Below are 13,880 nucleotides of genomic sequence, written 5' to 3' on the forward strand. Positions count from 1 at the left end.
AGATGGTAGAATTTTTACTTTTTTTCCCCCTCTTCCTCTTCCCCTCCTTCTCTCCCTTCCTTCCTCCCTCCCTCCCTCCCTCCGTCCCCTCCCCTCCTTCCTTCCTTCCTTCTCCTTCCTTCCTTCCTTCCTTCCTTCCTTCCTGACTTCTTTCCTTCTTTCCATTTTTAACAATTTTAATAGACTTGTAAAGAAAAAGGTGACTGGACCAAATTGGGAAACCTGTACATTAGCATAAAAATGGGCTGTGAAGAATTTGCAGATTTCCAGAGATTCTGTGCTTGTGTTGCTGAAGCGCTCACAAAAGATAATAAAGAAGAAAGGCCAGGTGTTCCTTTTTGTGAATTTGCTGAAACAGGTAAAGTGTTACTGTTTTGTTTTGAGAACTCTATGGTTCTTAAATGGAGGACAAGGCTCTTCTCATACAGGGGTTTATAAACGCCAATGTTGCAAGGTTCAGACAGGCTGAAACCTGTAGATTTTTCCAACTACCTATTAATGTTAGTTTATATTCATAAGGGCAAGAACTGGGTTTTAGTATCAAAGATTTCATAGAACATTAGTGTATTTTCTTTTCATGTAGGTTAATAAAATTATTACAAGTGATATAGGAGCACCCAGTTTTTTTTTAATAACACTGATGTTTCTACTATCTACAAATTAAAAACTATTGTATAGCCTTTAAAAATACATTCCCTTGAGATAATATCTCACTATGCAGCCTGAATTGGCCTTACATTTGTAATCTTTCTACCCCTGCCTCCCGAGCGCTAGGATTACAGAAGTGAGCAACTACATGGGCTTGAGATGTTGAGATGTTGCTACGATGGCCTCTGTCAGGGGGTGACAAACTTTTTCTGTAAAAGGTCAGAGAGTAACTCTCCTAGGCTGTACATGCAACCCATATAGTTTCAATTTTTAAACAATTCTTTCAAAATAAATCCACTATTGGGCTGAGCATGTTGGCACACACCTTTAATCTCAGCACTAGAAAGCAGAGGCAAGAGGATCTCTGTTGACTTCAATACCAGCCTGGTCTATAGAGTGAGCTTCAGGACAGTCAGGGCTGTAGAGAGACCCTGTCTCAAAAACAAAACAACAACAACAAAAACCCACTATTATCTTTAAGGCTGAATTTAGCTTGTGGGATAGTTTGCCAACACTAGGTCTTTGAAGTGATTTCAGTAATTCTGAGTCATCTTAAGTTACTGTCTCATTTCTTTCCATGTCTGCTTTATGTTTCAGTTAGCAAAGATCCACAGTTCAGTGAGGTGGACAAGACTTTGTTGGGGAGGATCGGAATAAGTGCTGTGTACTTCTATCACAGACTGCTGCTGTGGTCCAAGGTATTTCATTGTATGTTGGTTTGATTTAGTGCAGAGAGTCTTAGTTTAAAAATTAGGAGCAGAATATGAAGTAATCCTTCAAATCAGAAATTTTCTAACAGTCACTTGAGGCACACAGAATGTTACCTTAGACTACTTAGTGAGTCCTTAGTTTTCACATTTGTTTCCAAATGCTGAGCAGGAGTGATAGGACACCAGCTGCTTTTTCAGAATCTAATTATAGGCAACACATAGGAGGCTGTGCTAAAATATAGTTATTTAAGTTTTCAATTCATAACTTACTTTGACAACTACATAGTTGTCTTTATAATCCTGAAAGAGCTCAAAGTACCTTCCTTTTCTATTTATTTATTCATTTATTTATTCATTCATTGAGACATAGTCTCTCTATGTAGTCCTAGCTGTCCTAGAATTCGGTATATAGACCAGGCTGATCTTGAACTCTGCCTCTACCTCCTGAAGGCTGGGATAAAAGGTGTGTGCTCCCATGCTCAGCCTCAAAACACCCTTCTTAAGATGCACCCAAGATGCTCATGATCATCAAAACTCTTTACAAATCACCCTCTTGAATACGCTGAGACATCATGTGCCACCGATGTTTAACTTTCTTAACTGAGTCCATTATGCAGGCGGTCTGGTGACTCAAGGCCATACTGTTCTGTTTTATTTCACTTATTTACTTGTATATGTGCATACATGTATATATGTATACCATGGCATGCATTTGTAGTCAAGAGGACAGTTTACAAAAATTGTTTCTCTTCTTCCATCATGTAATCCCTGGGATTGAACTCAGGTCATGAGGTTTGTCAGCAGAGCCTTTACCCATGGAGCTACTTCACCAGCCCTCAAAACTACACTGTATTTACAGCCTTTAGATTCCTATCAATTGAATTGTAGACTCAATAAAGTCCACGTAGAGGGCATGAAAATGTAATGCAAGGGGTAGAATTAACAAAATGCAACAATTAAGTATGATCACTGTTAAATTAACTGTTGAAGTTACTCTGGTCATTTCAGAATTGGATATCTGTGCAATAACGTTTAAGTACAGGTTGACTTGTATTTGTGCGACATTCATGGACTAAAAGAAATTTTTACACCCAGACTGGTTGAACAGAAAGTGTAGATTTCTAGATTAGTGCTCACTCTGTGGCAGGATGGGTCCCTCTCTGCTATGGCATCTGGTGGAAGGCCAGTCCTAATGTTCCTTTCTTGGACGTGAGTGCCTGCACACTGGAGGACTGTAGAGCAAAAGTCTCTTTTTGACAATGTGCAGATTTAACTAAAAGTTTAGACTATTCTGATTTATTTCTTTTTTTTTTTTTTTTTTTTTTTTTTTTTTTTTTTTTTTGAAGGTTTTTCTGTGTAGTTTGCTTTCTGAATCTTTGGAGACAGGCTGTGTACAGATCTCTTTGAGTGCTGATTAAAGGGTGCGCACCACGGGCTTGGTTATTATTTCTTAGGTCATTAAGACCTTGGTGAATTTTTCTATCTTAACAAAAAATTTAATTGTTGCGCTCAGTGAGTTGATTTTTGCATTGCCTTACTCACTAGAAGGTGGTTTGGTTTTTGTTTGTTCTATTTTGTTTAGGCTTTGTTCTGGGTTTTTTTTGTGTGTGTTTGTTTGTTTGTTTGTTTGTTTTGAGACAGGTTCTCCCTGTGTACCTTGAACTCACTATGTAGACCAAGCTGGCCTTGAACTCACAGAGACACCCCACACACACACTTCCTCAGCCTCCTGAGTGCTGTGACTTATAAGCATGCACACCATGCCCAATTAAAGCCTATTTCTTTTTAAGGCAAAATTGTTGAAATTAAGCTAAAAATTATTCCTTGAAAGAAACATTTATTTATTCATATTAAAAGTATTTTCACATCACTATAAAAATCTGATTGAAAAGAATACAGAATATTAAGGTTCTAAGACCCATGGGCCACATTGTGCCCAGAACCTGTTTTGTATAGTCCACAAGCTCAAAATGTTTTTAACATTTCCTTAGTTTAAAAGATTACTAACTTCTTTCTTTTTTTTTTTTTTTTTTTGTGTGTGTGTGTGTGTGTGTGTACGTACGTGTACATGTGTATACATACATATATGCTTGCCCATGCTGACACATGTAGAGGCATGGGTTGTTTTATTATTGTCCTTCCTTATATTTTGAGACAGGGTTTCTTAGTGAAGCTGGAGCTCTCCGTTTCAGTTAGACAAACTTGTGGGATCCTCCTATACCTGCCTCCTCAGCACTGGGGTTCTAAACTTGTGCTACCCGACCCAGCTTTCACACAGGTGCTGAGGATGGAGACGTGCCTTATACTGCATGGCAAGCAAGCATTTACCAATTAAGCCATCTTCTCAGCCTTGCCTTTTATACACACAGTGCAGGGGAACAAACTTGGGGCTTCTGTATGGAAGGCGAGCACCTTACCATTGAGTTATACCTCTAACCCTTTATTTATTACATTTTTAAAATGTATATGAATATTTTGCCTGAGTGTATGTATGTGTACCATGTGCATGCCTGGTGCTATGGAGTCTAAAAGAGGGCACCAGATCCTTAGAACTGGAGTTATAGGTGGTTATGAGCCACCATACGGGTTCTGGGAACTGAACAGGTCTTTTGTAAGAGCAGCCAGTGCTCATAACCTCCAAGCCATCTCTCCAGCTGTGTTTGTTTGCTTGCTTTTATATTTTTAAAGAGCTATGAATTAAAAACAATAACCAAAAGAATTTCAGCCACCAAATGCAGCCCTCAAAGACTAAAAAGTAGTTATTATTGGGGCACTAAAGAGAGAGTTCAGTGGTTAAGAACAGGTACTGCTCATGCAGAAGACCCAAGTTCAGTTGCTAGCATCTAAATCAGGCAGCTCACAACCTCCTGTAACGCCAGCTACAGGCAACCCGACACCCTTTCCTGGCTTCCTCAGACATCTGCATCCATGTAACATGGAACCTAGAGACAGCGTAAAATGAAATGAACCTTTTTTTCAAAGTATTTATTGGCCAGGAATGGTGGTGCACACCTTTAATCCCAGCAGGCAGGCAGATCTCTGTGAGTTCGAGGTCAGCCTGGTCTGCAAAGTGAGTTCCAGGACAGCCAGGATTGTTACACAAAGAAACCCTGTCTTGGGAAAAAAATAAATAAATAAGTATTTCTTGTTCAGCTGCTTACAGGGAAAGTAGGCTGGCCCCTAGTTTAAAATAATAACTCATACCCAATTCTTATGTCCAAAGCGATGATAATCTTCATGTAAAATCTGTCACATAATTCATTTACTGAATAAAAAAATTAATTTTCAGCTAACAATTTTGGCTTTCTAACATTTCATCTGATTTTGGTGACAAATTATTTCCATTTCCACCCACTCTCTTAGATCTCAGGTTGGTAAACTTTAAAAGGAGTAAAAACATAATAATTTTCCATAGTAACACATGGAACCCTTGCCCAAACAATGAAATCTTTTTGGTTTAGTTTGGTTTGGTTTTTTGCTTGTTTTGTTGTTGTTGTTGTTGTTGTTGTTGAAATGGGCCTTGCTTTAAAACCCAAACCAGCCTTCAACTATCAGCAGTCTCCTTGCCTCAGCTTCCTAAGTGCTGAGCTTCTGTAGGTGTGAGCCGCCCAGCTCCACCCTTACTGCATAAAGTCAGTCAAAGGAGAGGCGCCGACAGAGGGTGCTTGTTGGTCAGGGAGGGGTGGTTAGTGTGAGGCAAATTCTTGTTTTCCCTTTCTACCTTGTGACCAAACAGGAAAAGCTTAGGCGAAGTCTTGTTGCAATTTGACTACTGCTAGTCTAGCATAATAATTCAAACTGGTAACTGTCTTCTGCATGTTGGCACTGACTTTGTGTCTCTCTGATACTGTAAATCAATGATGCTTAGTGTTCTTTATTTTTATTCCAGGGAAGGAAGGTCTTAGATACACTATATGAGCTAAAAATACATTTTACAAGTTTAAAAGGACTTACAGGACCTGAGAAAGTAGCACCAAGATGTCAAATTGTGAATGTTGCAGCAGAAATTTTTATCAAAAGCGGGAGCCTAGATGGTGCTATTTGGGTACTGAGGGGTAAGTTCTGATATATGAATGCATAATAACCTGTTACTCTTCTTGTGAACACTATCTGTTTAATTACCTTAAGTTGATCTGAGTTGGAGGTGATAGCTTGGTCTAAACTTCAGTGAATATGTGGATAGGAAAAGTCACTATGGTATAAACTGATAGAACAAAGTGGCTTTATGTATTAATTTTTTAAGATTTATTTTATTATGTATACAGTGTTCTGCCTACACATATGCCTGCAGGTCAGAAGAGGGCGCCAGATCTCATTACAGATGGTTGTGAGCCACCATGTGGTTGCTGGGAATTGAACTCAGGACCTCTTGAAGAGCAACCAGTGTTCTTAACCTCTGAGCCATCTCTCCAGGCCAACAAAGTGGCTTTAACTTAGCCTTGGTTGGCAAAAGTTTGTTCTTGATGAGGCCTAGTTGTCATAGAAACCTTGAGTCTGAACCTATTACAGTTAAAGTCTATAAATTAAAAAGTGTAATTAGGTATGTTAATCATTTGAAATATAACATGCCAAATTAAACCCAGGTAGTCCAGCTTCAGCCACTGTGGGAAATCATGACCATGGCTTCATAGTCCCTGTTTTCACATGTCTAGGCAAAAGTGCCTTCAAACCAAGATATTTATTTCCCAATTGTGATTATCCTGAGAAGTGTTCTTTTCATGGTGTGTTTGTGTTTTTCTTGGAGAATCGGAATGGATAATCAACACACCACTTTGGCCTTGTGATACAATGGATGTGCTTAACCGGCATAATTTGCTCTGTGCCATTGCACATCAACTCCTGGGCAAGAATCTGTACCGACAGACATTTGAGGTTTTCCGGAATCTACCGGGCTTTCAGAACTCTCAAGGTATGTTTTTTTTAAGTCTATTTATTTTTATTTTTTATGTATGAGTGAGTGCCTACATATATATATGTGTATCATATACATGCCTGGTGCCTACAGAGGCTAGAAGAGGGCATTGGCTCTCTCTAGAACTTAAGTCACAGCCAGTTTGTAAACAGCCTGATGTGGGTGCTGGGAACTGAACCCAAGTCCTCTATAGGAACATCGGGTACTCTTAACTGCTAAGCCGTCTGTTGGTTTTAAATAATAAGCAGCACTGTTACCATTTGAGAAAGGTCAGGAGGCACGACAAAACACAGTATCAGAGCTTTATTAGGAGGAGGAGGGGTTGGGCAGAGGCACAGAAGAGCGTGACCAGGCCTGTGAAAGATGTGGGGGGAGGGGGGAGAGCAAAAGAGGGAGGAGTCTGTGACTTGTTTTTTAAGGATTTCCCTGCACATGGGCATGTGGGCTTATGGAGCTATGCCATGCATGTGCTGGTTGTGTGACTCTACTGCGCATATTTGCGCAATCAGGCAGCGCAATGATTACATAAGACGTAAGACCCCTTGCTTAGCTACTGAACTGTGCATGTGCTGTCATGCAGCTGGAGTGGCAGAATCCTAACACCATCTCTCCAGCACAACTGTAAGACGAATTGCTAAAAGGTCTTATTAATAAAAAACCCAGAGTCAGATATTGGGGTGAAAACGGAGAGATCAGAGAAGCAGAAAGAAGCCAGCCACGTTCTTACCGCTAGGAAATCCTCAGCTAAAGAGAGAGCCACTTCCTGTATACTCACGCCTATATCCTTTCTGTGCCCTGTCATCTTGCTTCCTCTCTCCACCCAGCTACATCACTTCCTCTTTGTGCCCAGCTCTGTCACTTCCTGTCTGTCTGTACAGACCTCCAAACCTCTATGGTTAACTAGTACTGGGATTAAAGGCATGTGCCACCATGCCTGGCTCTGTTCCCAGTGTGGCCTTGAACTCACAGAGATCTGGATGGATCTCTGCCTCCCGAATGCTAGGATTAAAGGCATGTGCTACCACTTCCTGACCTCTGTGTTTAATATAGTGGCTGGCTTTTTCCTCTGATCTCCAATAAGCTTTATTAGGGTGCACAAATAAGATATCACCACACACAACCTTCATTTTTTGCCAGTCTGGTGCTTAGCAGCTAGTAAGAAACAATTCTCCACCTGTCTGGGTAGGCTTTATATTCCAGTATTTTTTTAATGAAGTCATTTCTATAAGGTATGTTCTGTGTAAATTGAGTGTATGGTTTTAAAGATGCTTCTCTGGGTTGTTGTCAGCAGCTCCTGTCAGCATATCCTTGTTACTCATCCTTGCCTCTATACATCATGAGCTTGGGTTATACCCTAATTTATTCCATTTAGATAGTGAAGAGTACTTGTTAAGTATACATCTTAGTAATCTTGGAATAAATGTGTTCTCTTAAATGTTAAAATTCAAGCTTCAAGATAAGAGGAGGGAGTCTATGAACAGAATTCAGAGGATGATACAAAGGATGCAGAGGATGATTTAGGACCTTCCCCAGGTCTCACTGTCTCTTCTCAACCTTATTTTCCATTGATTCAGAAATGCTGTTTGTAGCTAGTATTGGTAGGAAGTGCCTTCCTCATAGTGATACTTTCTTTGCCACGCAGTGTGCCTTCAGTGTACAGTTGTGCTGATGATGAAACAAAGCAGACTTAGAGGTGGACAGTGTGTGCCGGATTCTGGAAATGCATAAATGACAAACTAAAGGAGTTTCCTTCTTTATGTGTAGAACAGAGTGAGGGGGTGACATAATAAGTTTGGTGTTTGGAATGATACTAAAGGGGAAGGGATTCGTTTCCTGATAAGGCCTGGACCACTTAAAGATCCTACAATGACGTGTACCTAGAGTGTAGGTCATTGACCCAGTTGAGTAAAAGGAATAACAGAGCTGGAAATCTCCAAGGTGACTTCTTTCCCCCTAGAAGTTACTAATGGGATACACATTAAATTTTTTTTTTTTTTTTGGAGTGAACATTAGGAGCAAATATATTTGAGTCATGAAAGGCTGAGGTCTGAGCTGTGCAAAAAGAACCATGAAATTTTTCAAGACTGCAGATTCAACCTCATATGGGGATCAAATGTGGAAAAGCTACTGCAACTTCTAAAGTCTTTGTCAAGCTTCTTTTTACATTCTCCATTACAAAGGAAGTAACAGTTTTGCTTGTGCCAAAGGGTTTTCTGTTTCTAACTTGGAGAGTATGAAAGGAGATTGTACTTCAGTGGGTCTGATTTCTGTAATGGGAAGCAAGGCTGGGATTGTGGGGGAAGAAAGCTGAAGATTAATATCGGTCTTTATGTCATTGATCATTTTTCATTTTATTGAATCATTGCTTTGTTTTGTTTTTTCTTCATTTCAGAAACTGTGGAGGTTTCCCAGTATAGCCTTCTTTTTAATAAACTTCTAGATGCCTGTATAGAAAGTAACAGTCTTGTCATATCATCTTCTGTAGCAGAGTTCATGGTTTCGAAAAGCATCCCTATTGACTTTTCCTTTCTCAGGAGACTAATCACTTCCTTAGGAAGGAGTTGTTTGTGGCTCAAAGCCAGGGCCCACTACAAAAGTAAGTTCCATTGCAATGTTTCAATTAATATGTTGGTTTTTATTATCTTCTAATCCAGGATCCATCTATAATATTTAAAACTAGATTTTTAAATATGTAAAAAAAATAATAGTACATATTCAGAGGCAGTGGTCTGATCTATGCTGACTTTTAAAACCTGTTTTTTTGTCCTTTGTTTACAAGTGCCATATTTTTCTCTTAGCATGTTATCAATTCCAACAGAGGGCAAGCAAAGGAAACTGGAAACAGTTTGACATATCTTACAACACAGGAATAAATACGTTGAGTGGATTGAAATTTAAATATTTGAGTGACAGATATCCTTACTACTCTACCTGAGCTAGACATGTTTTCAAACTCCCAGCTATAATCACCTTACCAAGTAGTAACTTCTCTTCCCAATGAAATGGGAAAATAATTAGGTTGCATTATAGGTAATAAGCATAAGTGTTTTGTTTTGGGGTTTTAGGTTTTGATTTTTTTTAACAGGGTCTCATGTTTTATGCATATGCATAAATGCATAAACATAACAATAATTAAATAAAATTTAAATATTTAAATATTACTAGAACATCTTTGGATTATGTTTAGATATAGTTCTCAGAGATTAGCATTATCACCTACTTACACTGAATTACTTTCTTGAAGGAAAAAAATATTTTAAACAAAATCTATGTACAGATTTAATTTGATTTTGATAAACTGTATATTGTAGACAAATTTCTAAACAGTCTTATTAAATAAGAAACACAGAGCCAAATACAGGGGTAATAGCCGAAGAGATCAGAGAAATAGCGACTAGTCTTAGCTTACCACCTCGCTGTCACTTCCCCAGAGAGCTTCTTCCTGTCTAACCTGTGCTTTTATTGCCTTCCTCTTCTGCCTTCTCATTGGCTCTGAAGCCCAGCCACAGGACTTCCTCATCACTGCCTGTCTATACAGACCTCCAGGTCTCTATGGTTGGTACTTGGATTAAAGGCGTGTGTCACCACGCTTGGCTGTGTTTTTGACTGCACAGAGATTCTGTCTGCCATGTGATCAGATTAAGGGCGTATGCTACCACTGCCTGACTTCTGCTTATGGCTGGCTATGACCTCTGATCTCCAGCAAACTTTATTTATTAGCATACAAATAAATTTCAGCACAAATAAAATATCACCACAGTATATAATATTGTCCATGACCAATTGGGTGTCCTCAGAGTGTTAACTATCATTTCTAATAAACAGCCAAGCAGTTTAAAGTTAAGTCAAATCTGTTCTCTTGAAACGTGGAGTTGGGAATGTGGCGGCCATGTACAGGATGGAGCTGCACTTCGTATCTTGTGCTCTGCACTTGCCAGGCAGAGTAGGAACAGTAATAGCCACATGGTGTGATGGCACCTTGACGTAAACTCAGACTGCCACCGTAAGTATTAACAGCAAGTGGCACTCTCACATTATAGTCACATTTTGTATTCATAATTTAGGGTAGACAGTGACCATAAAAGTATAAAGTTGTTTGTAGACCAAATCCCATTAAAACCTAAGTAGCTGTTTGGTTAGGAGTTTTTTCTTCTTGTTTTTCTTTTGTTTGAAAGAATCTCACTATATATAGCATTGCCTCCAACTCACAGTCCTTCTGCTTCAGCCTCCGAAGTGCTGAGATCACAGGCATGCCGCCACACCTGGCTGCTTACTAATTATTTTGAAATTATGTCATATATATTACTGTGACTTGAAAAAAATGGGTATTTGTCACAGTAAAACTCAAAGGTCATTTTTCAGAGTTTTCATAAAGAGTAGTATCTAATGTACCAATATGTTTGCTATCATAAAAGGTGTAATAAATCTGCAAATGTAAAAATTTACCCTGACCTGTAAGTAGCTGCCAAGCTGTGGATACTTAGAAGTCTTATGTCTTACCTATTGAGGTTTGGGGACGTGTGACCTATTGCTTAATTTTCAGGTGCTCTTTCCCTGGGTTGCTACCCACCATTAGAGGAAAACTTATACCGGAAACTTCTACTGGTTCCCTCTTATTTATCCGAGATTGAAATGCTTTTAGCTATCGAAATATTTCTGGTGTCTAATGCCGTTAGTATTCAGAGCCCAGGAACTTCCACACAAGTGCTACAGATCGTTTTGAAAAGGTGAGTTAATAGAACTCCAGCTGCATTCTGAACATAGATGTGGCCCCACACCTACTCTTTAATTCAGTACGTGCATGTTATGTTTATTTATACTATATTATACTATATATATATATATGTATATATAATATAAATAAATAAAATTTGGCTAACATTTAGACTAAGAAAGAACAAGACCTACTTGAAGCTTAAAACCAAACAAGTTAAGGGGCTGGGGATGAACTTCAGTGGTAAAGTGTATGGATGCATGAGAACCTGGAGTTTGATTCTTGACCAAAATAAAGGCCAAAGAAGTTAACACCTAGTAAGCAGATGTTAATACATGCCATATGATATAGATCTTCTTTAAGTGCCAACCTTTTTTGTGTTAAAAAGTGTGGCACCTTAAAGGGTCTTTATCTAAAAATTTTAGCTATGAATCTTTTCTTTATCTCTTACAGATCCAGAATGACACAATCTGACATAAATACCATGTCAGTGTGGACACTTACACACCTTATCTCTGAGAAAATCTTCAGTTTTTCAGCAGTAGAATCTCAATAATTTTTAAATGTAAAGTTTAATATAAAAAACGCATTTTAAAAATAAAAAGGCTTTTTGAGAGCAAGCTTCTCCCAGAGTGAGTGATACAAGAGAGAGAAGGGTGGGAGAAAGCCAAGTGCCTTTTGTGACCATCAGGCAAGGACTATGAAGGTCTGAGATTTTACCCATTTGCAAGTTGGCCTGCCACAGGTCCATGCGTGCTAGCATAGGACACAAGACTCCTGTGTTAAAACGGTGTTTTCTTGCTGTGGTACAGCAAACAGCCAGATGGTCTGCTTATCACCCTAAAGTCCTACTGATAGCCCACATGGACTCCTGAACATGTGGCAGGTTCCCTGACAGGAGGGCAAAGCCAAGCCTAAAGAACCCAAAGCCTGCTTTCCATTTTCTCTCTAGAAGACACTGCCTAAAGCTGTCAGCAAGCTGTCTTTTGCTCCAGAAGGAGAAACTGTCTTTGTCTTTCAAGGTTCTTCACTATTTAAAGATGCTTGAAATTCAGAACAAGAAATAGTCAGCACCTCTAACAAAACTTCCCTAAATCCAATTGACTCATGTTCAGTTGTTCCCTAACATCTCATACTCAGAACTGCTGAATCTGCTTTCTCAGTTTGTTACAGGGGTCGTTTGTTATAGCCTTCATTTTGTTTGTTTGTTTGTTTGGAGACGAGGTTTCACTGCAGACCAGGCTGGCCTTGAACTCACAGAGATCAGCCTGCTTCTGCCTCCCAAGTGTTGGGATCAAAGGCGTGTGCCGCCATCACCCGGCTGTACAGCCTCTGTTTAACAAGAGGAAATCATTTTACTTGCACTTTCTAAAAAACCCATTGAAACTAGCCTTTGTTCTAACAGCTCTGTTTTTAGTAGGGGTTGGGCTTCCTTCATTTGACACTGTACACTGTGTAGCATGAGGTGTCTAGGTTTTATCTTAAAAGAATTTGATTTTCTTCTTGAATCTCATTTCCCACACACAGCCTCTGTATTCATTGTTTAATGTGAGGGTAGTTGTTGCCCTAGTCCATGACTGGTGGCACACCTAGGTCTTTGTCTTATGAAGATCAATATGTTTTGTCTTGCTGGTGTGCTGAGCCCTGCCTTAGGGTGCGAACCTGTATGAAATTTTGTTCATTTTTAAACATTGAGAATATACCACCTATTCAGTTTTTCGTTCTATCAGACTTTAAAGTGCCTCATTTAATTTAGGAGGTCCCAGAAGGCCCTTGGATACCCCTTCCTCTTTTGAAGTGCAAGCCTTATTTAGGTCATCCAGTGGCCCACGCTGGTGTTAATTTAGGTAGAACTGTTCTCAGAATTCGATGCTCACTGACTCCCAAGGTTCCAAGAGCAAGAAACAAGAAGCAAGAAAAAAACATGATGTCTCATATGTTAAATACTTTTAATGATTTCCTTTCTCCAGAAGAAAAGCTACCATAAATTAAGAATTTTATGTCAGTAAACATAATCACCGTTGATGGCAGATGGAGCTTGAAAAAAATTATAACACTTAATGAAGTACCCAAGTCAGGACCAAAGAAGACCAAACAGCCCTACAGTTTTTTACTAAATGTTAGCTGCACATTAAGTACTTGCTTGAAGCTAGAAATAACTAACACCAAGTGAAAACTAATGTGGTTATTAATTATTTAAGATGTATTGCACTTAATACTAACTTATACAGCTTATTATTTATAGTTATTAACTTTGTAAATGCAAATATATAGGTAACTAGCTGTGTTCTAGATCAGTGTTTCTCAAACACCCATACTGGGTCCTATACTGGGTCCTAGTATAAAATAATGCCTCTTATACTGCAAGCTATGGTCCAAAAAGCTAAGAGTCACTGCTAAAAGATGCGATGGTAGTTTGGAGCCAATAAACACAAATGACTTGCCTACAGAAACCACACCGTTTCTTTTGAGAATTTCTGCTTTTGTCTTCATTTTACCCAGATGTGAAGAAAACAAATCTCGAAGCAAGGATGACTATCAGGCTGCAGTAGAAAGATTGATCATGGCTGCTCGTATATCAGACCCCAAGCTTTTCATGAAGCACATGACTGTCAACATGAACAAGGAGCAGGTGTACAGTTTGGAGCGTTGTTCTGCCCTGAAATGGTTGAAAGAGAATATGAAGTGGGCTGGGAAGGTCTGGCTTTTCACCAACCATTAGTTAATAAACGTGTTGTTGTTGGGTTTTTTTTTTTTAAGTTTAAGTAATCATTGTTGAAAATAAAAGACAATAAAAAATAGCTCTCATTGTATTCAGCATTTGTATCTTATTGACACTAGAAGTTACCAAATAGTTTTCAAGCAATAAAAAATTTCATTTGCTTGCAATGGTTTT

General features: G+C 39.0%; 1 protein-coding gene across 1 annotated transcript in view; it reads left to right on the top strand.

The window, feature by feature from the left end:
• Topaz1 (testis and ovary specific PAZ domain containing 1) overlaps positions 1–13,736 on the top strand; it is a 55,406-nt gene extending 41,670 nt beyond the window's left edge. Inside the window, exons 14-20 of the mRNA XM_037208068.1 lie at positions 184–358; positions 1,246–1,346; positions 5,248–5,413; positions 6,103–6,267; positions 8,663–8,866; positions 10,814–10,997; positions 13,487–13,736. Of these exons, the coding sequence (XP_037063963.1) occupies positions 184–358; positions 1,246–1,346; positions 5,248–5,413; positions 6,103–6,267; positions 8,663–8,866; positions 10,814–10,997; positions 13,487–13,706 (1,215 nt within the window). The 3' untranslated portion in view covers positions 13,707–13,736. The remainder of the gene's footprint in view (positions 1–183; positions 359–1,245; positions 1,347–5,247; positions 5,414–6,102; positions 6,268–8,662; positions 8,867–10,813; positions 10,998–13,486) is intronic.
• Positions 13,737–13,880: the final 144 nt, after the last annotated feature.

Source organism: Peromyscus leucopus, chromosome 7 (assembly GCF_004664715.2).
Source record: "Peromyscus leucopus breed LL Stock chromosome 7, UCI_PerLeu_2.1, whole genome shotgun sequence".
Taxonomy (NCBI): Eukaryota; Metazoa; Chordata; class Mammalia; order Rodentia; family Cricetidae; genus Peromyscus; species Peromyscus leucopus.